Genomic DNA, 25,984 nt, shown 5'->3' on the forward strand with positions numbered 1-25,984 from the left:
CTGTAATCCAGTGGGTACTGCTGCTTGTTTGTGGAACGTGTGATACAGGTAAGTGGGAATATCTGCAAAGAAAACTGGGGAATTTTCATTAGGCCTGCACCGAATATTCTCCAGTTTCAATCTTTAGGTCAAAAGAGTGTTTTGGAAGGGTAGAAAACAGTCCTGAACAGCCTTTTAATACAAATGTTTACTGTTTTCCGATGTTGCTCAGTGCCATTGTCTCACTTGGCAGTGGCTTCTTCAGTCTTCTCCTGGCTTGGTTGAATGGTTGATCTCAGTCAGTTGTATCGTAAACGAAATTCCATCATGGCCCATCCAAGCCATCGTGGATGCATCCAAGCACGTGTGGCAGTGTGATAATGTCACCAAGGGCAAGCAAAGGCAACTGGGAGTGAGGGAGGGCAATGTATGTAAATAGGGCTTGTTGCAAAGGGGAGGGTTCTTCTGTGCTGTTTATGTGAATTGGAGAATGTTTGCCCCTGCCCTATGTATCCCTGGTCTGTCTGTACACAGTCTACTCTTCTATCAGTTAGGCATCTACTTAGGGATCCAACTCACACCTTCTTGCATCTTATCCATTGAAATCCCTATTTTGGAGACTCATTTCCAGTAACAAAATGAACAGAATTTCAAGGGCATTAAAAGGAAGGAGGAGCTGGAAGACTTCTTAGCCTGCGTTCCTGAAAGCCCCAATAGTTGGCTAAAACTTTTAGACACATTCTTCCAACCATGAGTATTACGTCCTTCAACCCTGTATCACTCCCTATGGAAATACTCAAGTGTAACTCATGGCTGCCATTGCCAAACCTTTCCCTGCAGTGATCATCAAATGACTAGTTTTATCCCACCTCTTTTCCTTAATTTTCTCACTGGATTCTTGGCATTTGCTAGGGGAAAGAGGACTGGAAGAGAAGAACAGAGCAAATAGGCCTTGTTTTTTGTTGAATGGCTGAAGTGTTTACATCTCCTTGCCAACGGCAAGACAATCATCTGTCTGAAAGGAGAGCACCTCCAGATGTTTGGGTAGAAAGGCTTAGTGACAGCAGAGAGGGGTTTTCCTTGAACAACATCAGTCCATGAAGCCCGGCACTGCCAGGAAAAGGCAATGGAGAAGACAGTTCTTTTTCAGAGATGGAGATTGGTTCACTGGGTGAAACTCAATCACACCTTTGTGGTTAAAAGTCAGTGAGGACCAGATGCTTGCATTCTCTTCATCTGGCTTAAATCTTTCCAGATGTTACTCCTTTCTGGGTTTCCTTTCTCCAGCCTTAATAACCACAGCTGGATTAACCAGACACTCTATCTGGACATCTGTCCGGGTTCCCAATTTTCAATTGTTGTAGAGTCCATTCCATCCACCCCCGTCCCACAGATAGTTGCTGCTAATTTTGACTTCACTCCCTCATTTCTTTATTTGTTGGATGACCTGTACATTTGTCACAGTATCAAGAAGAATGCAGAATGTGACATGTCGTATCACAGCCAGCCATTTGTAAACGTTATGCAGAGACGTGCAGCTCTCAAACTATCAAGTAACAAGGATGCAATGATAACGTAGCTCAGTCAAACCATGCACTGCATAGAAGGGCATCATTACCTTTACAGTCAATCACCTCTCCTGTCATTCAGATTTCTGTCTGTACTTTGTACAACCTGAAGATTACAAACAAATTACTGTTATTGATTCCTCTTCCTTAGAAGAAGAATCCTTATGATACCTCCTGTGACAGTTGGGTGATGTTGCTGATTTCATTTTATCCTAATGCCACTTCTGATTGATGCTATCAGATCTTTAAACATCTGGACACCCCATATAGAAATGGGGAAACAAATGGTCTAAGCTTCCTTAAGTATGATGTACAATTATTTTCCGTGTTTTCCTTGTGGTAATGATCTTGCAGCCCAGCTTAGCCCAGCTCTCCCAGGGCCCCGTGTGAGCCCCCCATCTGCAACCTAGAGTGGTACAGCCCAGGTGTAGGTCAACTACTTCATTGACAACTGGGTCTTTCTCCCAGGTACTTCATCCAAATTTCTTTGTTGGAGAAGATTTAGATGCTTCCAAGCAATGATGACACGTTTTGAGAAGCACTGCTTGGATTAGAGAAGCACCCAAGATGTCAAGCCATGCCTCTTGCAAAAGCTGGCCTGTTCTCTAATGTCCCTTAATGGTTCCATGTTGTGCTTCAAGGTTCATGCCCAACACGGCTAGTGGACTTGTGCACGGCGCCTTTTACAAGCTCCACCCCCACTCACGGCCTCTCTGACGGGCCATGTAAAGGACACCAGTAGGATCTGTCTCCTCAGAACACTGATAGCTGTGAAAAGAGACTCCAGGGGCAGAGGCAGGGTTTATGAGACCAATAAAGTCACCAAACATCTGCTTGAACAAAGGGAAGGAGATGGAAAACACGCCATGGAAGCCAGTGGAATGATACACAGTGCTGTTTCTAAGGCTCCCAGGCCTCACGTGCTGCCACTCCAAGGTGGACAATTGTGCAGCCGGTGCTGGGGAGAGGAACCGAGGCACGTGCCAGAGCCAATGCGCAGGAGCCCCGCCCTGCCCCAGGAACGACTGGCCTCGTTTAGCATTGCCTTTTGACAGATTAACAAGCAAAGCTGCTGTGAAGCTCTGGCAGCAGGGAAGGGATTCGAACCAATTAAGGATGCTGCTGGCACGTCACCACGCCCTGGCCCACAGAGGCGTCAAGTCCCCCCTTAAGAGCCACCTTTTTTGCTAAGCCTTTGGCATAGTCCCCAGGACCCTCTGCAAGTGAACGTAAGTTCATGTGGCTGTAATCATGGCATGCTCCTCTCCTTTGCACTCCCCTCCCCTGCTGCTCCAGTTCCCCTTTATCCCTCTTGCGTCACGATTAAGATGGTGAGCCACTCGAGGCAGGGGTTCTGTCCCCTCTTTTTTTCTCGACTTTTCGCACAGTGCACGGGTGGTGCTACACAAACAGTAAAAAATGGTGCATCTGTGCAGGGAGGGATTTTAGTGGATGAACCAGGGGACATCCACTAAAATTGAGTGTTGGGAGAGTTAGAACAGACAAGAGAAAATATTTCTTTACTCAGCGTGTGGTTGGTCTGTGGAACTCCTTGCCACAGGATGCGGTGACGGCACCTGGCCTGGATGCCTTTAAAAGGGGATTGGACACGTTTCTGGAGGACAAATCCATTACGGGGTACAAGCCATGATGTGTATGCGCAGCCTCCTGATTTTAGAAATGGGCTATGTCGGATGCAAGGGAGGGCACCAGGATGAGGTCTCTTGTTATCTGGTGTGCTCCCTGGGGCATTTGGTGGGCTGCTGTGAGATACAGGAAGCTGGACTAGATGGGCCTATGGCCTGATCCAGTGGGGCCGTTCTTATGTTCTTATGTTCCTAACAGAAGCACTGTTCTGTTAGGATGACCAGAAGGACTGGTCATCGAATCCACCATTCTGGCCAAAGGCAGAGCAATTTGTGCTTCCCCCACATCAGCAGATCTGTTGGTGCAATCCAGAGCACAGCATGACGCAGTGGGGATTTCAGAGGAAGGGGCAAACAAGGTTTATCAAACACCCAGCACTCCTCTTGGAAGCAAACATTTTTTCCCTCCAGAACCTCCATAGATCAATGCTACATAATGATGTAGGACAGGGAGAGAGACTTCTGGGCCCTTGGCCTGATCCAGAAGGGCTGTTCTTATGCTGTTATGTTCTTACTGATTGTAACCCAGTGACTCTTGTACTACGTGTACACGCATAACATGTACATGCTGCTACATGATGCTACATGTACAACATCTATGGAGATTCTGGTTGGAAATAGAAACCACTAGGAAGAGCACTAGTGGCCTGATGATTGGGTCATCCCCCCCATTCATAGGTCTCTAAGACCTCCCCCATCAATGTTTCCCATATTTTGCATTGTTTCAAATTTTGTGTTGTTAGCTCACCTTGAGACTTTTCCAAAGAAAGGCAGGCTATGAATTTCTGAATAAATATATAAGTAATAGGAGAGTGAATAACCAAGTGTGTGCTGATGCCCAGGCAACTTGACCTATTTTTCTATCCCTGGAGCCTTTTGAACCAATAGAGACCATTACCCCAAAACTATGAAAGTAGCTTTTTGCATATTTCCCCAGCATGGATACTGCTGTGATGCCCCTTGAAATTCCCCAAATGCAGGAAGCTTTGCCTCCATTCTGAGGCAAGGTGGGCAGGTGCTCCTGATACGGCTTCCCCACTGTGGCTGCATCAGCGAGGAGGCCATAAATGCTAATGCGCCATTGATATATGGTGTTAGGCCATTGTAAAACTCTGTGTTGCTATCATTTAAAGGGTTTAGCATAAAAGCGTGACAGAATAATGTGGTCCAAATTGCAGCAAGCTCCCTGGCTGCCAAATCACGTATCTTGATGCAATTGCTTGACTTCTACTTGTTCTGGACCACTGAAAAGAATGCCTGCAATTCGCAAATGGACCAGCAAACAGGCTACAGTGGATACCATGCTAGATAGCAGCAATAACAATCCCCCTGTGGGGGTCTAGTGCCTGATCATGGAGTGATCTCCATAGGAGATCCCACAAGAGCCCTTCCCTCACAAGAGCCCCATGTCAACCTGCACTACTTTGGTCCGTGTATCTGAGCATGTGTGCAAGCACCACAGCAGGCAGGGAATGCAAATCTGTGCATGCTTCTCAAACCCCCGTCCCTCTCTTCTCAGTCCAGTTACGGGAGCAAGTTATGTGCAGACCAAGCAATAAAGAGGAGAAACTGAACATTGAGACCGATGTGGATTGGGCATGTACTGGGCCCTTGAGCAGGGAAGGATTGTGTCTGCCATGTTTGCAAGAAATAGGAAGGATATTCTTGTCCAGCTAAGCTGGCTGCAGTCAGTGCTGTAGCTAAGGGGGCCAGGGGGTACATTGCCCCAGCTACCGTGCCTTCAGGGGATGCCAACCTGGATCCCAAGGGGCAAGAGGGGTGCTGGAGAAGGTACTGTGGCAGTAAGAGTGGGCACTTGGAGCAGTTGCAAGCTGCTCTGAGCAGTCAACTAATTTTTTTTTTACCTTTTCTTCCAGTGAAAAAAAGCCAAAAAAAAAAAAAAAAGCTCACAACTGCTCTGAGTGTGCCGTAAACTCAGAAGTAATTGGCAGTGAGGTCATCACATCACTGCAATTCCAGGTTAGGCACTTCCAGGGGAGATCAACGTCCCATGTCATACCCTGCGTGCCAGACGTCCTAGCTGTGCCACTGGCTACAGTGTCATTTGAACAGATAAAGCCAGGCAAGGAAAGTAAGGCCGGAGCAAGAAATATGGGTAGGTCAGTGATTTCCAACTGGTGTTTTGGAGCCAACGTTGGATGTTGGATTTCCAACATTGGTGTGCTGCAGAAGGGCTGCAGGTGTGCCATGGAAGGTTAGGTTTGGCTGAAAATTGCTGAAAAATTTTTCCAGGTTCTGTGCTCTGTTTTTAGGGCAACTGTCTGTAGTAACAAATTGTCTCTCTTCCTCCACTGGCTCCAGCGGAGGAAGAGGGACAGAAATTCATTGCTACAGACAGTTGCCCTAAAAACAAAGCTGCAGAACCAGGAAGTCTCCTGGAAGCTGGAAGTGACATCGCAAGACGCAGAGGCCATACTGAAGACCATAGAGATTTATGTGCCATGAGAAGGAAAACATTGAAAATCGCCGGAGTAGATTTTGAGTTAAGGTAAACTGGAAGAGCATCCTAATCAATCAAAGGAGGTCTGTGGAACTCCTTGCCACAGGATGTGGTGCTGGCGTCTAGCCTAGACGCCTTTAAAAGGGGATTGGACGAGTTTCTGGAGGAAAAATCCATTATGGGGTACAAGCCATGATGTGTATGCGCAACCTCCTGATTTTAGGAATGGGTTAAGTCAGAATGCCAGATGTAGGGGAGAGCACCAGGATGAGGTCTCTTGTTATCTGGTGTGCTCCCTGGGGCATTTGGTGGGCCGCTGTTTGATACAGGAAGCTGGACTAGATGGGCCTATGGCCTGATCCAGTGGGGCTTTTCTTATGTTCTTATGTTCTAAAGAGACCCAGTACCTAAATGCAAGTAGTATATTTAGTACTGAGCAAAACTATTATTATTATTAATCAGCCTAGAAAAGAGGCGCCTGAGGGGGGACATGATTGAGACATACAAAATCATGCAGGGGATGGACAGAGTGGATATGGAGATGCTCTTTACACTCTCACATAACACCAGAACCAGGGGACATCCACTCAAATTGAGTGTTGGGAGAGTTAGGACAGACAAAAGAAAACATTTCTTTACTCAGCATGTGGTTGGTCTGTGGAACTCCTTGCCGCAGGATGTGGTGACGGCATCTGGCCTGGATGCCTTTAAAAGGGGATTGGACAAGCTTCTGGAGGAAAAATCCATTACGGGGTACAAGCCATGATATGTATGTGCAGCCTCCTGATTTTAGAAATGGGCTCTGTCAGACGCAAGGGAGGGCACTAGGATGAGGTCTCTTGTTATCTGGTGTGCTCCCTGGGGCATTTGGTGGGCCGCTGTGAGATACAGGAAGCGGGGCTAGATGGGCCTATGGCCTGATTCAGTGGGGCTGTTCTTATGTTCTTAACTACAATTCCCAGAATGCCTTGCAGGTCTCTTATTATCTGGTGTGCTCCCTGGGGCATTTGGTGGGCCGCTGTGAGATACAGGAAGCTGGACCAGATGGGCCTACGGCCTGATCCAGTGGGGCTGTTCTTATGTTCTTAACTACAATTCCCAGGAGGCCTTGCAGGTCTCTTGTTATCTGGTATGCTCCCTGGGGCATTTGGTGGGCCGCTGTGAGATGCAGGAAGCTGGACTAGATGGGCCTATGGCCTGATCCAGTGGGGCTGTTCTTATGTTCTTATGATTCTCCCATTTACTTAATTGCTCCTGCTTCTTCTTTATTGACTTTACTTTTTCTTAGCAGTGTCATCCTGTATTCAAATCCAACAAGTTATACAGCATTGTGGCATCAGTGTGTGATCCCTGATAGTGTAAATTCACCACTGAGAGTGATCCTGGAGATGGTTTTTTTGCTCTTAATTTACCCCTAGTGGGGGTTGGAGCCTATTGGCTACAAAGCGCCATGACATCATCCCACCCACTGCATGATCTTTGATCAATAGAATCAGAATCACCATCTGTACCTGATCCATGAAGGGAAATAATTACAAGGGTAGCAATAGCTTGAGGAGACAAAGTCCCCAGACTGGATAGGAAAGCTAAGTATTCACAAAGCTTGTTTTTGAAAATATTTCTACCTATTTCAGCCTTTGAAAATTATTTATTTTGTTACTGGTTGTCTAATGCACTACATTCATTTCAGTTCTAATTAAGATCCAGTCTTTAGCTTTCTAAGAGAAGTACAAACAATGCCAGATGGGTATTGCTCATTCATTAGTTCATGCTAATTGCCTTTGCAACCATATCCTACAGAAGGGAAGCAAACAAGTCCAAATCCGTGGAGCAATTTTGTTATTATTTCTGAAGGGCCTAATGCTGACCTGCTGAGATGCTTTTCCAGCAACGCAAATGCATCTAGGGAACAAATCTGGAACTCTCTCACCTTTTGTGGTTGAAAAAAAAAAATACATGAATAGACATTATTTTCATCATAAAGAATGTGGTTTGAAACTGATTTCCTGTAAGGTTAAGGCTGGAAAGATGTTAAAATAAATAAATCTCCAGGTGCCAGCTGGACTGGCTGGGGCAACAGTAGCAAACAGTGGGCGGTAGCAGCACACCAGCTGCCAGGAACTGGAGGGTAACTTGGCACTTATGCCAAGCCAGGAGTAAGGGAAGGTTCCAGAGGGGGAGGATCAGAGAAAGGTGTTCTTGGAAGGTATGACTTGGTCCTTAGTCTCCCTACCCCACCTAGAATCCTCTCTGTAAATTGGTCATTCTAACCACGATGCAACAGTTTCAGGTCGCTTCAGTCTGCCTCGCAGTTTTCATATTAAATGGAAAATTAGGTTATTCTGGAACTTCCTTGCTGGATGAAACCAGGACCAGCCCTCTATGTCCAGCAGTAGAGAGCCACAAGCTTGGTGGTGAGAAGCTTCCCCATCTTGTTCCCCAGCACCTAATCCACAGGGATACCTGAATCACAATCCAGAGGTTACATCTAAATGTCATGACTAATAGCCATTAATAGGCCTCTCTTTTCTGTCTTTTAAAAATAATAATAACAACAACAACAACAACAACAACAACAGGTATTTATATACCGCCTTTCTTGGTCTTTATTCAAGACTTTATTCAAGGCGGTTTACATAGGCAGGCTTTATTTAAATCCCTTATTAAATAGGGATTTTTACAATTTTGAAAGAAGGTTCTTTCTTTCAAGAACCACTACATTCAGGTGTTTCATTCCGATCTGGCTTCACATTCTGGCCTCCATCCTCCCACGCTCAGAGCAGATGGAATAGCTCGGCTTCAGCTTGTCAGCTGCTTCAAGATTCCTTTTTCATCTGGGGTGCATTTACATTTTCCGTTCTCCCCACCACACTGTGAAGCGGCATCACCTACTGATTGGGGCAGAGTGTGGTGACTGGTGGCAAAGAGGACAGTTTCTGGCTCAATAGGAGAAGAAGCTGGTTGTATGGCCTGCTGCTGCCTCAAACAGAAGCCTGGTGGGGACAGCTTGGGGGTGGAAAGGATTGCAGGAGTGTTCACCAGGCCAAGCCAAAAAGAGCTTTTCTCCTAGATCCTAGCCTATCATCCTCCTTCCTCTAGAGCAGGGGTGTCCAAACATTTTAGCAAATTTGAATAAATTTACATAAATGAATATTTTAGAGGCAGAACTTATGTGAATGAATGAAGATCTCATGATAACTCAAGGCCTATAAAAGACCTTGTGCAAAGCAAGGTCAGCTTCTCAGACATGAAACAGTAAGAGGCGGAGGGAGCCCTTAGCCCGCAGTTCATGCAAGAGGTCAACCAGTTGGCCATCGCACTGAGAGTAGTAGTGTCGGACCAGCGTGGGCTCCAGCAAGTCTCTGGAGGGCCAGAGGCTCTTTGGAAATGGGGGGAAATGGGGGGAAATGGAGATTGGGGATCCCTGAAGGCCATAAGTGGCCCCCAGGCCAGGGTTTGGGCACCCCTGCTCTAGAGCAATGATTTTCAAGGTTTTTCTTCTCAAGGTTTTTCACTCTGACCTTTATGGCAGTGGTTCCCAAACTTTTTAGCACCAGGACCCACTTTTTAAAATGATACTCTGTCGGGACCCACCCAGATTTACCAGACTTTAAAAAAGTAGTTCTAGAAAGAAATAATATTTATGTATGTATAAGTAATAAAACCAGAAAGAGACCTATTCCATCTCCCTCTCTATATTTACACAGTACCCCCCCCCCCGGTATATTTCCACCTGCTTGCAAACTGCAGGAGCTGAGCTCTTTGCAGGATAATTAGCTGCTATATATATTATTATATTGGCAACCTTCAGTCTCGAAAGACTATGGTATCACGCTCAGAAAGGTGGTTCTGGCACAGCGTCTAGTGTGGCTGAAAAGGCCAGTCCGGGAGTGACAATCCCTTCCACACCGGGAGCAAGTGCAGTCTGTCCCTGGTCTGTCTCCCTGGCTATGGGCCTTCCTTCTTTGCCTCTTTGCCTCAGACTTTTAGCTGCTACCGTATCTGATTTGTCAATAACCTCAGGGCTTGAGGCAATTAGTTATCTGATATGTCCATCACCCTTTAGTGACCCACCAAAATCAGGATTCCAGTCCTGAGCTGGCAGGGGTATGACTGTAACTGAGGTTATTTGGGATCTTAATGTTTGCGACCATTTAACTAACTTATTTAATGGCTGGACCTGCCCTCCAATCCACACATACATCTTCCTCTGTAGCCATCCGTGGACTCCTCAAAATCGGGAAGAACCTCTCTCACAAAGTCCCCTGCCAGTTCTTTCCCAACACTTTGAGCAATTGCAGTTGCTTTTCTTACAAGAAAAAATCTGGACCCTGTTTGCTTTTTACCATATTTTGACACCTGGCCAAGGAGGCCCAACAAAAAAGAGTCTTTTCCCTGAAAATCAGTCCCATAAACAAGAGTGAATATGACCTCTCCTCAGAGACTTTGGGGTTTTTGCAGTGGCTGGGAGACTGGCCAGCAAAACAGAAAGACCCCAAAACCATCCTCAGAATTATCCCACGTCCTCCACTCAGTGGGCTGGGGTTGGAAGAGGAAGTCCATGCCCCAGATTTCACAGGCTCCTCCCTGGTCCAGAAGTCTGTTTCTGCATTTGGTTAAGTAACAGAGAATCATTTGCTAGATTTTTGTTCCCCTTCAAGAACGAATTGGCACAAAGAGGACAGAATTTGAAGCCAAACATCTAAAAACACTGGGGAAAAAGAAGGCAGAGGAGGGTGGGAGTCCGCTATCATGTTTGGATGGCTAGCTATGCGCAGGAAAAAATAAATTCCCTGAACTCTTGCTTCTTCAGAGCCTCAGTATTTGGAGTGAACAATAAACTGCTTGCTGTAGACACCCCCCCCCCACACACACACACACAAACACATACACCCAGAAGCTGAACTATTAGCCGCCTCTCATAGATTAGCGGATCATAACCAGAGAGGAGTTGCCGCTTCTCCCCAGAACTTGTCTATTGCAGCAAGGAAGAGGCTAAACTGGAAAACAGTTCAGCCTCTGTTGAACTGTTGGAAAGTCCCCAATTCAGATCTTACCCCTGCCACTTGATCACAAGGCAGCTTAGACAAGCCACATAGGGAACAGCTCAGAAATAGAGCATAAGCTTTGTAGATATGAAAGGTCACAGGTTCTGTCTTGGTTCACTTTAAGGATAGCACACCCATAGAAAACCTCTACCTAAGGCTGGGATTGCTGCTGCAAGTCAAGGTGGGCATGGCAGGATAAGATGGTTCAATTGGTCGAAATCAGGTTAGGGCAGCCTCAAGGGGAAAGGGAACTTGACTCAGGGCGTAATCCTAACCCACTTTCCAGCACTGACATAAGGGCAATGCAGCTCCAAGATAAGGGAACAAACATTGCCTCGCTTTGAGGAGGCCTCCATGAGTGCCACCCAACTGCAGGGTGCAGCACACACTCTCCCTGCTTGCTGGCTGCTAGGATCGATAGTACAGTCCCTTCCCCCCTTTCTGCTGTGCAGTGCAGTCACAGGGCATCAAGCAGCCTCCACCAGGTCAGCACCACAGGCCGAGGGAGGGCAGCACACTAACCACACCTTGAACTGTGCTTTTGGCTTGAGCACAAGCATGGAAAATCCACTTTGTTTTGGGAATACACACATACCCATATGAAAGGGTGCCTCTGAGCACATATAGAGTGTCTATCTCTTAAGTGCATCATAATGGGAAGCCATAGCCAACAGCCAGTGGGTCAAGGGAGCCATGGAACCACTGCTCTAGACCGAAGAGCCCCAAACACTGTCGCCTTTCCTTGTAAGGGAGGCATTCCAGCTTGGCCTTCCAGGTTTCTGTGCTAACATAAGAACATAAGAACAGCCCCACTGGATCAGGCCATAGGCCCATCTAGTCCAGCTTCCTGTATCTCACAGCGGCCCACCAAATGCCCCAAAGCCTACAGCACCCGGTATTCCCAGGCGGTCTCCCATCCAAGTACTAACCAGGCCTGACCCTGCTTAGCTTCCAAGATCAGACGAGATCGGGCGCATTCAGGGTAGTATGGCCCTGCTAGGGCAGGGGCCCTGAGTTGGGTGTGTGTGTGCCTGATGATCCTGCATCACAGGCTTCCATGTGAAATTTACATAGATGTGCATCGTGGCTGTGTGTGCATTACACTGGGAAACCACAGTATGCCGTCGTCCCCTTTATTATGGTTGTATCTGGTGCAATAAATTTGGGTGGCCATTCTGAAATCTGCTTCCAAGGAATCCTCAAAGCTGTGCTACTTTAACAAGCATTATCTGGTCATGCTTTTGTGCTTCTGCAGATGAGCACTGCATATTCTTTTGCAGTGGCATAGCTAGAGGGGGTGCAAAGCCCCAAGTTTTGCAGGCGCCTGAACACACCGTGCAAGCCCCCCCCCTTTGGAGTCATTCTGGGCAGTGGGAGCAAAATGGAGCTGTTCCGCCTCTGAAAGATTCACCCAGAATGGCTCTGAAGGAGAGGGGCCACTTACGCGACACATTCAGGCACCTGCAAAACGTAGTGCTTTGCACCCCCTCTAGCTACGCCACTGGATAACAGTACAATCACTGTAATAACAGTAAGAATACAATCACTTGAAGTGAAGACGTGATAGCAGGGACTGTGTGAGCTTCCATCCCAAATACATGAAAATATGAACTGACAGGCAGATTTGCCCTGGAAGTTTGAAGCTTCAAATCAGGAATTCCAGACTTGTGGGACTCCTCCGGCAGGATTTGTAGGTACTTGGAAACAAAGGCTCAGATTGAGCCCCACACAAAACGGGGCTCCAAATACCCCAGGATGATTTATTGCTTCTGCTACCTGAAACCATCTTAGTTCTAAGAGGGTAGAGATAATGTTCCTGTAGAAATTCTTGGTCTATGCACCGAAAAAGCTGCACTGAACAATAGCCTCTGTTTAGCCTGTTCCAAAATGGTCCAGGTGTCCAATTCATTTGCTTCGTAGCAATGGGAGACCCGCGAGCAGGTGTAACCACACGGTGACCTCCTTCTTGGGCAGAGGGTGGAGGAGGCCAGAAGTTACCAGCACCGCTTCTGTTTATATGCCACACCTTCCACCTGCTCTTTTGTGGATGTGGTGCTCTGCCACCTGGAGCCTGTGAAGGCCTTGCACCAGGACACCACTCTGGCAATGGCACTGCCCAGACTCCTCAAATGAATCTTCCTCTCCATTTGGGGATGAGAGGTTTTCTTCCGTTCTGTTCTTTGATGGTTTCCTTGGTTCTATGTATGACTGTTACCAGGGTCCTGAGAGCCCTGGAGCAAAGCTCTTGACTGGAGCTCCCAGGGCATCCCCACTCATCCCGTCATGGCCCTCAATGCATCTTCTCTGCTGCTGGTCCCAAGGGGCCAGCCCTGGCTCATGGGTCCTCTGGTAAGCATAGGCCCCCCCGGCACCACACCTTCCTCCACTCCTCTAGATACATGCATCTAGATGCAATTGTACATAGCACAACAAGGCTATTTTGTCAGTGTGCGCCTGTGCATTGGTGCTATCACTCCCACTTCACCAAACTTACTGCAAAGGGTAACGGCCTACTACCCTAAGCTCTTTCTAGGCACCAGATAGGGGAAATCAATGTAGCAAACAAGAATTGCAGAACCAGGGGACATCCACTAAAATTGGGAGAGTTAGAACAGACAGGAGAAAATATTTATTTACACAGCTTGTGGTTGGTCTGTGGAACTCCTTGTCACAGGATGTGGTGACGGAATCTGGCCTGGACGCCTTTAAAAGGCAAGTTTCTGGAGGAAAAATCCATTACGGGGTACAAGCCATGATGTGAATGTGCAACCTCCTGATTTTAGAAATGGGCTATGTCAGAATGCCAGATGCAAGGGAGGGCACCAGGATGAGGTCCCTTGTTATCTGGTGTGCTCCCTGGGGCATTTGGTGGGCCGCTGTGAGATACAGGAAGCTGGACTAGATGGGCCTCTGGCCTGATCCAGTGGGGCTGTTCTTATGTTCTTAACTACAATTCCCAGGAAGACTTGCAGGTCTCTTGTTATCTGGTATGCTCCCTGGGGCATTTGGTGGGCCGCTGTGAGATACAGGAAGCTGGACTAGATGGGCCTGTGGCCTGATCCAGTGGAGCTGTTCTTATGTTCTTAACTACAATTCCCAGGAAGCCTTGCAGGTCTCTTGTTATCTGGTGTGCTCCCTGGGGCATTTGGTGGGCCGCTGTGAGATACAGGAAGCTGGACTAGATGGGCCTATGGCCTGATCCAGTGGGGCTGTTCTTATGTTCTTATGTACAGGAAGCTGGACTAGATGGGCCTATGGCCTGAGCCAGTGGGGCTGTTCTTATGTTCTTAACTACAATTCCCAGGAGGCCTTGCAGGTCTCTTGTTATCTGGTGTGCTCCCTGGGCATTTGGTGGGCTGCTGTGAGATACAGGAAGCTGGACTAGATGGGCCTGTGGCCTGATCCAGTGGGGCTGTTCTTATGTTCTTAACTACAATTCCCAGGAAGCCTTGCAGGTCTCTTGTTATCTGGTATGCTCCCTGGGGCATTTGGTGGGCCGCTGTGAGATACAGGAAGCTGGACTAGATGGGCCTCTGTCCTGATCCAGTGGGACTGTTCTTATGTTCTTAACTACAATTCCCAGGAAGCCTTGCAGGTCTTCTTGTTATCAGGTGTGCTCCCTGGGGCATTTGGTGGGCCGCTGTGAGATACAGGAAGCTGGACTAGATGGGCCTACAGCCTGATCCAGTGGGGCTGTTCTTACGAGTGTTCTTATGTAACAATTGAATTGCTGTCTCCATCATGAGTCAAGGATGTGGCATCACTTTCTTCAGGGCGCAGAGGAAGAGATTCTGGCCCTGTTGTGTCGCCATCTGAGTGTCAATGTTTGTTCTGGGATTTAGCAGGGATGTTGATGGAGTGGAGAAGCCACATGGAAGGTGGAATTCCTGGCTGGAGACGGGACAATGTCAAGGGAAGAGGCCCTCCCATATTTTTAACTGTGCTGGTATTTTCAAGGCGGCGAGGAAGAGATGCACATTCAGAAGCTACCGGGCCCAGCTGTTGTCTTGTGTTATATTTATCGGGGCAGCTATTAGAAGGGCTCCAGTGCCAACACCGACAGAACTGCAGGGGGGTATTGCCTAATGGGATTCTTCAGATAGCTCCAAGGGCTGCAGACGTGGGCAGCCTGCCAACAGATTGTGTCTGTATGAGGATATGCATACCTCTTCCTTACAGTCACATCCCATTCTGCTGCACAGGGGACACTGGGAGATAGCATGGCCTAATGGGTAGAGTGTTGGGGTCCATGGAACCAGGTGGACCTGGGTCTAAATTGCTGCTCAGTCATGGAGCTCTCTGGATGGCATTGAAGTTGCTGCTTCTCAGTCTCACGTACCTCACAGGGTTGTCATGGGAAGGGAATGAACCTGCGAATACCATGCTGAGTTCCTTGAAGGCCAAGTGGGATACAAGTGTGATCAACGGAAAGTGTCACTTGCATGTAGCCCTTGTGGAAGAGGAGGGTTTCAGTCAGTAAACCCTGCAGTTAGAAGTGGGTATGCAAAAGGTATCTCCACCTTTTGCTGTATTTTCAAGAGGTTTGATTTTCAGTGAAAAAGTCACTGTTTGAGGGGAAAACATAAAGGAACCCTTCCTTGGTCAGGTAAAGCGTTCCTGGTTCTCACCAGTGGCCCTCCAGAAAGCTGGTCTTGCAGTAGCCCTTTGGAAAACTACGTTTCTAGAGGATCATGACAGATTTTTGTCCCGGCTCATCAGAAATAGAATCAACAGAAAGGTCTCCTTTCTTTTCCTGTGATCAGAGTGCCTGGCCAGATAAATATTGTTTTAAAGGCAGGAGAGAGGGAGTTTGGGGGCTGTCTGGGGATTGTGAGGATAGATGGGAATGCATTTATTCATCTGAGCTGGAGAAGACCGCAGGGCTCCAGTTGCATGCATCATCTTTGAGGCACGTCTTATGAGCATTTTTACTCCTGTTCCCCCGTTCCCCAGAAGATCACAGAAATAGGGAGACCCTTTCTGCAAGAGGCAAGAGGGTTTGTGAAACTCAGGGTCTGCCTCCCTTACAACTTACAACTCAGAAGTGGGGGAGGGGAGAAGAGCAGGATGAACATGAGAAAAATTCATTTTCCTATGCTTCTAAGAGGATGTGGCACCCTTAATTAATGTGCAAAGGACAGAATTTCGGAAGTTTTTCCTTGTGGGAAAATGTGTCTGCAGGGGTGTGGTCCTGTAGGAGTGCAGCAGAGCACAAGGGGAGCCACAATCTCAGAGCACCAGAGCCCTTTGGTTTGTCACCACAGCTCCGAACCGACTTGGTTCCCGGCAATCCAGACTCAGAATTTTCAAAGGAACCCCTGCAGTCTCCCTGGCCATCACTAGGTGGTGTCCTCACTCAAGCAGAACCTGAGAGAGTCTGCACACCTCTGCCATTCAGAGCATCATTTGCTGCACAAGAGCTTGAAGGCCTTTTTTGCAGCTTCCAGGCTTGTTCAGTCTCTCTCTCTCTCTCTCTCTCTCTCTCTCTCTCTCTCTCTCCCCCCCCCCACATTGTGTCACATTGTAGACATCAGTAAATGGTGCTAAGCTGTCCAGTTCCTCCTGGCAATTAGGATGACCAAGTGCTTTTATTACTCCAAACCAGACTGTCTGGAAGGCTGCGGGGGGGGGGGGGGGGAGGTCGGAAGGGCACTTTTTATCCCCCTATTAATAATATATAATAATATTATACAGTATTTATATACCGCCTTTCTTGGTTTTTATTCAAGACCATTCAAGGCGGTTTACACAGGCAGGCTTATTAAATCCACGCAGGGATTTTTACAAATTGAAAGAAGGTTCTCTCTTTCAAGAACCACCACATTCAAGGTGTTACACTCCGATCTGGTTTCACATTCTGGCCTCCATCCTCCCACGCTCCGAGCAGATGGAACAGCTCAGCTGCAGCTTGCCAGCTGCTTCAAGGTCGCACAGTGCCGGTGGCCTCGAACTGGCGACCTTGTGGATGTTAATCTTCAGGCAAATGAAGGCTCTACCCTCTAGACCAGACCCTCCTGCCTCCTATTATGCTAACTTGTGCTGCTGCAGTCCTGTGTGCATTTACTTGGGAGTAAGTCCCACTGAACCTAGTGGGATCATCCTTTGCTTTGGAACGCTTTAAGTAAATAATGAAGAGATATTGCCTTTGAACATGTGCAGAGTGTATTTTATGTGCTCTTCCAAGATGATTAATATGTTACTGTGGGAAGGTGGGGTGTGCATTTTTTCGAAATAAATAATAAATGCAGCAGAACATCAGATATGTTTGTTGCATCCTCCACAACCCCTTCCTTATTTTTAAGGCTTGCAGTAATGAACATTCCAGTGACTTTGATTTCCCTGCTCTTCCTCCTGGTAGGTGGATGCGGATGATGTTTTGACGAAGGAGGAGCAGATCCTCCTGCTGCTAAAAGAAAAGTCCATGTGTGAACAGCATTTGAAAGCAAAAGGACCCAGAGTGCAAGGTGAGTGAGCCCCCCGCTAGCCTGTGTCCACCCCAGACTTCACAAGAAGACGCAGCCCAGTGAATCCTGGCCCCAAAATGGCTTGGAGGATTATGATGATGAAGGTGATGTTGGTGGTGGTGGTGGTGGTGGTGATGGTGATGAAAACGAAATATGATAGGTTTATGCTCCATGCATCAAGTGAAACCAGGAGGGAAGCAGTCACCTAAGAAGGAGCGAGAGAGAGAGAGAAAGGACAAAGAACAGAATATTCGGTTTCCATAATGCAAGGATTGACTTGTAGCTCACTGACAGGGCACCTACTCCGAATGTAGAAGATCCCAGGTTCAGTCCCCGGCAGCACCTTTAGGTGTGACTAGGAAGGTCTCAGACCCCAAGAGCTGCTGCAAGTCAGTGTAGGTGATACTAAGCCAGAGAGACCCACAATAGTCTGACTTGGGATTAAGGCAGCGTCACCTATGGTCCTACTCCTTGCTTCTTTGGCTGATCAGTTATTATAACTTTCCAGGCCTTCTTTATCCAATCATCCTGTCTGTTTTTCCCAGGGCTGAGGGACCAAAACCTTGCACATCATTCACCAAGGACCAATTTTCTTTTTTTACAACAGCATTAAGATCTCCTGGTTACATTCTTTCGGGGTCACAGGGCAATTCCAATTCCATGCTACCCTCAATTGTCAGGCTGATAATTTTCCAGCACATCTTTACAATGTGACAGGATCATCAGACAAATTCAAAATGTGTGTCCAGTTGGTTGCAGAGATGTCCAGCCATCACCCTGTTCTGTACCATCTTGGCACATACTTGACACTCCCCCAAGGGTCTCATTCTATTTCTTTTCCCTGCTGCTCCAAAGCTCAGACCTGATAATGCTGCTTAAACTTTGGTCTAGTACAAAAGAAGGCAAACCTAATTTTGAGCAGCTGATCCAACTGTGCCCCTGTTCACCTCAGTCACTTCAAACGAGGGCTGCCAACTTGTCACTGGCCTTGCTCCTGCACCTGTATCAGCAGCCCATCATGTCAGCAGCAGTAAGCGTGAGGTTTTCCCCACCTTCTGAGGTCCACTTAAGCAATGCTTCAGCTTCCCCATTTCTGCAAGTCAGGTGGCCATTTTCAGCGTTGCAAGCGGAATCAGGAAAAACACAGGTACCTTCCAAAGAAACGCCGGAGGATCGGTCTGAGGCCAGGTTGAACTGGGCCCTGCCCCACTGGCACACTGGCCACTGCCATCAGTGCTGAAGGTTCTGAGCTTGGGCCAACCCAGTGCTGGCCCAGTATTTCAAAACCTCCCTTCCAAAAAAGAAGGCATAAGTCTGCTGACCTTCAGGATTGTGTCCAGTTCTGGTCGCCGCATCTCAAAAAAGACATAGTGGAAATGGAAAAGGTGCAAAAGAGGGCAACTAAGATGATTACGGGGCTGGGGCACCTTCCTTATGAGGAAAGGCTATGGCGTTTGGGCCTCTTCAGCCTAGAAAAGAGACGCCTGAGGGGGGACATGAATGAGACATACAAAATTATGCAGGGGATGGACAGAGTGGATAGGGAGATGCTCTTTACACTCTCACATAACACCAGAACCAGGGGACATCCACTCAAATTGAGTGTTGGGCGGGTTAGGACAGACAAAAGAAAATATTTCTTTACTCAGCGTGTGGTTGGTCTGTGCAACTCCTTGCCACAGGATGTGGTGATGGCATCTAGCCTGGGCGCCTTTAAAAGGGGATTGGACAAGTTTCTGGAGGAAAAATCCATTACGGGGTACAAGCCATGATGTGTATGTGCCACCTCCTGATTTTAGAAATGGGCTATGTCAGAATGCCAGATGCAGGGGAGGGCACCAGGATGAGGTCTCTTGTTATCTGGTGTGCTCCCTGGGGCATTTGGTGGGCTGCTGTGAGATACAGGAAGCTGGACTAGATGGGCCTATGGCCTGATCCAGTGGGGCTGTTCTTATGTTCTTATGTTCTTATGATACAAACTAAGCAAAAACAAATCCTGAACAGACTTTGCAAGGCTCGCAACAGAATCTGCACAACTCCAGGTTACCTTTAACATTATTACATATTCAATAAGCGCTGGGCTTATTAAACTTCCTCGGCTGTCATTTTTCTTTTCGCTGCTCTCAGTTGTACGTGGCCTGTGTGAAGACTAGAAGAATGTGTCCCCAATCAGACCTGTTCTTCATAAAAGCCTGCATGATATTGGCAGGAAATTGACCCCTTGGATGGTCAAGCAAAGGAAATAAGGACATAACGTAATAAGTGATGAACTACCCTCTCCAGACTTTTGACAGACCAGATAGGAGCAGTGTCCCTTTTACCTTGATCTGCAGACCGATGTTAACAGGCGACCATCCTGATTGTCCGGGCTGGCAAGGCTGGACCTACTGATGTCTGCAGATCAAGAGGCGACAATCAGGAAAGAGCAGGGCTGAGGCACTTGGCAACCCCAAGAGGGTTCTATTTCAGAGTAATTAATCTGGAAAAAAGACAGGGGCATGTGTGGCAGCATTAACCAAAGCTGCCACCCCACCCATGTTACAGGGAGGATGCCCATTTACACACACACTCTCTCTCTCTCTCTCTCTCTCCTATTTCAAGTTTCTTTTAATTGTTGCCAGATGCACACACACAAAAGGCAAGAGAGAGAGTTTGCAGAGGGTGTCTGTGTGTGCGTGCAGCAAACACCCTGTCCCTTGTCGATTTCACAGCTGTTCTTTATTGAAGCCATGGAGAGTGCTCAGCGCCACCCAGCTACCATCATCCTCTGCGCCTGACTGGAACTTCAGAGTTGGCCACAAAGGGGCCTGGATCTCCTTGCTAAACGCACAGCCCTCGTACTAACCAACATTTTTCAAACCCAGCGCTTCTGCTGGTTTGCCTTGGCAAATCTCACCCAACCAAACCACATCCTCAGTGGTTCTTCATTAGGTCTGCCCCTTGCCCAATTAACACCTCATTGAGTCTCACCACGGGCAGGGGGCTTTTCCTCCTCCTGCACTTTTGACCTATGAGCAGAGCTAGAGTGAAAAAACAGTGCCCCCAAGTTGAGATGCCAACATCCAGAAGTGGCTCGTTCTCCCCTTGCATAGCTGATATTAATTAACAAAGCGAAAGTTCTTTGGCCCTCAGCGGCCTGTACAACTTACATTGCTAATAAAAGTGTTGAGTGCCTCTGATAGCCGCCTGCCCCCATTCTGGCGGTCTGCACGGCATGATGCACATCACTGAGCAGTGGTGTAGCTAGAGGGCCTGCAAACCACTACGTTTTGCAGGTAACCTCACCGCAGCGTGCAAGTACCCCTCCCCCCTTCCATTCCAGTTGGTGGCAGCAAAATGGAGGCATACGCCGTGCCTCTATTTTGCTCCCCGCTGCCCAGGTATTCAAAAGGAATACCTCTCAAGACAGGCCTGCAAGACCTTAGATCTGAGCTATCTGGCAGCACCGACTTGAAGAGCTCAGAGCACAGGGCAGCTGAGCTACGATGTATTTTTCCGTCTAGCAAGCTCAATCTGGCTCTTGGAAAACTGTTACCCTTCACTGCCATAATGAAGGTGAAAATTAACTAGAACAAAAGCAACGCTGGGAGAGCATTTCTCATGGCAAGAGTGAGTGCAGTTACTCCGAAAAGCGGATGTGTTACTGGCGGCACTCTCAGCCTTGGGAGAGATGTTGCGTTCCCGGGGCCTGGAATCTGCATCCTGTTAGTGTCAATTAGCAAGATGCTGGGATGAAGTCATGGTTAATTAGAAGACTCGACGGACACTTCGCAAGAGTGTTAAGAAGTGGCTTTGGGGCTGTTCTCCATCATGGGCTTTTATATCTGGGCTCCCATCTGGTTCCTAATACAATCAGGGCCATGGAGACACTGGAAAGTGAGTCCATAAGGACATCATTCACTGTCTTTAATTTGATTTTGGAGGGGGAGCAGCAGCGAGGGGCGTGCCTATAAATGTCCTCCTGCAACCCAGAAAAAAATTCTCACTTTAACTAGACAAAGAGAGTTTGGAATACTTGCTAGAGCAATGGTTCGCTAACTTTTAGCACTGGGACCCACTTTTTAGAATGAGAATCTTGTCAGGACCCACTGGAAGTGATGTCGTGACTGGAAGTGACATCATCAAGCAGGAAATTTTTTAATAATCCTAGGCTGCAATCCTACCCACACTTACCCAGGAATCAGTCCCATTTACTATCATTGTTAAAAGCATATACATAGTAGTCTGTTAAAAGTACTGATCTGTTACATTTCCTAAATTCAGTCACATATTATGGGAGTATCTAGTCTAATATATTAAAAATAAAATACTTAAATGAATGGTGACCCACCTGAAATTGGCTCGCAACCCACCTAGTGGGTACCGACCCACAGTTTGAGAAACACTGTGCTAGACAATACATCATTCACAGGAAGGGGAGAGCTATCTGCACATTCACACTGAAATTTATTTCACTTCCAACTAAATTTAGTCCAATAAATATTTATTTATTACAGTATTTATATTCCGTCTTTCTTGTAGACTAGTAGACTTGAATCTCACAGACTCAAGGCGGTTTATATAGGCAGGCTGACCTATATACCCCATTTTTAACCCCATATAAAAACCCCATTTTTTCCAAGTAGATTTTTTACAAGTGTTATTCATAGAACCCTCCATTTCTCCAGATGTTTCCCTTCATGGTGCAATTGTTGTCCTGGCTGCACATCTCTTGCACTTTCCAAGCTTCCACAGCTGCAAAACACAACTTGGACTGGATCACAGGATGTTATCCATTTCTTGGCAGTTCACATTCCTTCATCTCTAGCCAGCAGATTCCACTCTCCCATCCATAAGAACATGAGAACAGCCCCACTGAATCAGGCCCTAGGACCATCTAGTCCAGCTTCCTGTATCTCACAGCAGCCCCACCAAATGCCCCAGGGAGCACACCAAATAACAAGAGACCTGCATCCTGGTGCCCTCCCTTGCATCTGACAGAGCCCATTTCTAAAATCAGGAGGTGGCACATACACATTAGGGCTTGTAACCCATAATGGATTTTTCCTCCAGAAGCTTGTCCAATCCCCTTTTAAAGGCATCCAGGCCAGATGTCGTAACCACATCCTGTGGCAAGGAGTTCCACAGACCAACCACACGCTGAGGAAAGAAATATTTTCTTTTGTCCTAACTCTCCCAACACTCAATTTGAGTGGATGTCCCCTGGTTCTGGTGTTATATGAGAGTGTAAAGAGCATCTCTCTATCCACTATGTCCATCCCCTGCATAATTTTGTATGTCTCAATCATGTCCCCCTTCAAGCGTCTCTTTTCTAGGCTGAAAAGGCCCAAATGCCGTAGCCTTTCCTCATATGGAAGTGCCCCAGCCCAGTAATCATCTTAGTCGCTCTATTTTGCATCTTTTCCATTTCCACTCTGTCCTTTTTGAGAAGTGGTGACCAGAACTGGACGCAATACTCCAGGTGTGGCCTACGATCGATTTGTACAACGGCATTATAATATTAGCCGTTTGGTTCTCAATACCTTTCCTAATGATCTCAAGCATAGAATTGGCCTTCTTTACTCCTGCCGCACATTGGGTCGGCACTTTCATCAACTTGTCCACCACCACCCCAAGATCCCTCTCCTGATCTGTCACAGACAGCTCAGAACCCATCAGCCTATATGTGAAGTTTTGATTTTTTGCCCCAATGTGCATGACTTTACACTTACTTACATTGAAACGCATCTGCCATTTTGCTGCCCATTCTGCCAGTTTGGAGAGATCCTTCTGGAGCTCCTCACAATCACTTCTGGTCTTCACCACTTGGAAAAGTTTGGTGTCATCTGCAAACTTTGCCACCTCACTGCTCACCCCTGTTTCCAGGTCATTTATGAAGAGGTTGAAAAGCACCAGTCCCAGGACAGATCCTTGGGGCACACCGCTTTTCACCTCTCTCCATTGTGAAAATTGCCCATTGACACTCACTCTCTGTTTTCTGGTCTTCAACCATTTCTCAATCCATGAGAGGACCTGTCCTCTAATTCCCTGACTGTGGAGTTTTTTTCAGTAGCCTTCGGTGAGGGACCATGTCGAACGCCTTCTGAAAGTCCAGCTATATAATGTCCACGGGTTCTCCTGCATCCACATGCCTGTTGACCTTTTCAAAGAATTCTATAAGGTTTGTGAGGCAAGACTTACCCTTACAGAGGCAAGACCCAAGCTTGCCTCCAAGGCAAGACCCAAGCTGATCCTGTTTAGCTTTTTCAGGCAAGGCAACAGTCCACCTCCAGACCACACCTTCTGTGCAAGGGCTGGGTGTTGGCAAGAGCTCTAGTAGATCAGCAATGCTCTTGTCACTTGCTTGCTGCCCCCCCTTGGCAAGACTCCTTGCTGCTTTGTAGAGAGAACATTAAAATAAGGTTGCAGTCCTGAGCAGGTTTCCTTGAAAAGTTAACTCCAGCAAAGCCAAGAAGACTTGCTTCAGAGAAGATCATTTAGGATGGGGGCATTAGGGATATACCATTATTTCTCTTTCAGAAAAATGTAATGCGTGGAACAAAGGTCAGACCATCCATCCCCCAGAAATGCATTGTGCCCCCTTGTTCCAGTACTGCTAGTGCCTGAACACCAAGGAGTTGTTTACATCAGGGAAGGTCCAAATCCCAGGGCAGCACTTTTTATTTATTTGGTTTTTTAAAAGCATTTTCATCCTGCATTTTCTTCCAAATACATGGGATGCCCAAGGTGGCACGCACAATGAATTTTTAAAAATTGCATATTAAAATGGAATATAAACAATGAGACACAAGCAGCAGATAAAACCCTCATAACAGCAGAGGCAGTAAAAGCGATAAAACGCAATGAAAACCATCAATAACTGCAGCCCGGGGAAAGGGAAGAAGCGGGACTAGGACTATTTTTGCACGGAACCCAGAGAGTCACAAATGGAGTGGTTTGAGAGTCAGGGTTTTTACAGTGCTATCAGTGTACACTTCGCTTTTGTCATTTGTTTGCTGTTTAGTTTTGTACTCTGCCTTGTGCTAAGAGCTCAGGGTACCCAACAGGAATTGACAGCCCAACCCTCTCCTCTCTCCTACTCCACTCCATGTGTTGCATGCTATGGTGGAGTGAAGCAATCAAGCAGTGTAAAAAACTTTTCAACTTGATCACCTATTTGCAGGGACAAGTCTGAGGCGAGGAAGTGGGCAGGGCAGGTCGGAAAATTGGGGTAGGATCCTGCATGCACTTTCGCTGCAGAGCTCTACCCGCTCCAGCCCAGTCTCCACCCCCTGACCTCCCCCTGCCCCAAACCTGCCCTGAACTGCCCACAAACCACCCTCTCTGCCACCTTACATAGAATGCAAGCTCTGCAATTGTAAACCGGCCATAGAATTGGGCCATCGGTTGAGCAGGGAGGTCCAAGTGGGCCTTCAGGGCCGTTCGAGTTTGGGGGAGCAAAACAGAAACGTGCGCCGAGCTCCGAAGGGGAGGGGGAGGGGCTGCCTGCACACTGCAGTGAGGCTTCCAGTGCTTTGCACACCCTCTAGCTACACCACTGGGGGCCCCATAAATGGGTAGCAGGCCACATGCTTCCTGTGTAGGTCCCGGTTTACATTTCTGGCAGCACCTCAAGCGGCAGTATCTCAAGCCACAGGCCCAGAAAAGGATCACTGCACAGGTTCTTGCTGAGCTGCCACAAGCCGTCAGAGCAGACAGGGGTCAGCTAGATGACCTTGGCGCAGGGCAGGGCCTCATAGTTATATCTTAATGCAGCTCCCCCCCCCCCTCAGTAAAACGGAACCAGGGGAAATAGGGGAAATGGGAAGTAGGAAAAGAATGGAATTTTGACAATACTGCATGTAGTTCCACTCTCTCTAGACACGCGAGTCTTCATCCTCTTCTCTTCCCTCCATTTCTTTTGGTTAATGGCACGTTCAATGGACTCGCCTTGTTTTCTCACCCTGGCGTCCGTCTGTACATCAGCAGTTCTGACTCCATTAGGAAGGCTCTGTGTTGCCCACTCACCTCCTTTGGGTGATTAGGCACTTAAAGGCTGATACTTTCAAGCATATGCTAGACAGCTGGGTCGGGGGGGGGGGCGTTCCTTGCCTCATTTCACCCAGGCATGCTCCTCAAGTAGAAAACAACTGAACAGGGAACAGTTTTCCTGATTGCCACCGCAACCTGCAAAAGTGCCCTCCTTTCAGCACTACAAATACTGGGGCTACAAATGGGGGTGGCAGTGTTTGCATGTCCCAAATGAGAGCAAGGCACATTGCCCTTGTTCTGAACTGGCTCTGTGCTACTGTCACACTGAAGACAAATTTACTAGGTATGTGGTGTTGAGCATCATCATATTCACACTGTGATCCCTGATTGGCTGAGATGCCAGGAAGATAAAAATGGCACCGAAGCAACAGGCCATTATAATTTTTTGCTGCTTTAAAAAGTAGCACAAGTGTCCTTAAGCACACTCCAAAATTTAATTTAAGAGGTGTGCAGTAAGATCAGGAGAATCAGCACACAGCTCTTTCTTAGTTGTATTTCTAGTCAACAAATACAGCTTGTTGCTTTGCCTGCATGCTTTGTAATGCCTTCTTTAAAAAAAAAAAAAAAATCCCCGAACACAGAAAACAAGCATGCCAGGGATTTAGCTTCTCCTTCAAGTGCTAGTTGTCCATGTGCTTTTGATATGATAGGCCATTTCAAACATGCAATGTTTCACATGAAGTCTGTAATCCTGCAGCCCACTTCCAACTGTAAGCTGAACTCTCCTGATTGTCTGCTTCAGCTTTGAATGATCCAAATGGACAGGTGCAGGGAGAGGTGCTTGACA

The 25,984-nt window shown here is 47.4% G+C and overlaps 1 protein-coding gene and 1 pseudogene across 1 annotated transcript in view; one reads left to right on the forward strand and one right to left on the reverse strand.

Moving 5' to 3' along the window:
- Nucleotides 1–25,984, forward strand: part of PTH1R (parathyroid hormone 1 receptor) — a 120,151-nt gene that overhangs the window by 54,910 nt on the left and 39,257 nt on the right. The window contains exon 2 of the mRNA XM_066627766.1: nucleotides 17,061–17,166. Coding sequence (XP_066483863.1) covers nucleotides 17,061–17,166 — 106 coding nt within the window. The remainder of the gene's footprint in view (nucleotides 1–17,060; nucleotides 17,167–25,984) is intronic.
- On the reverse strand, nucleotides 11,583–11,699 carry LOC136654730 (5S ribosomal RNA; annotated as a pseudogene).

Source organism: Tiliqua scincoides, chromosome 5 (assembly GCF_035046505.1).
Source record: "Tiliqua scincoides isolate rTilSci1 chromosome 5, rTilSci1.hap2, whole genome shotgun sequence".
Taxonomy (NCBI): domain Eukaryota; kingdom Metazoa; phylum Chordata; class Lepidosauria; order Squamata; family Scincidae; genus Tiliqua; species Tiliqua scincoides.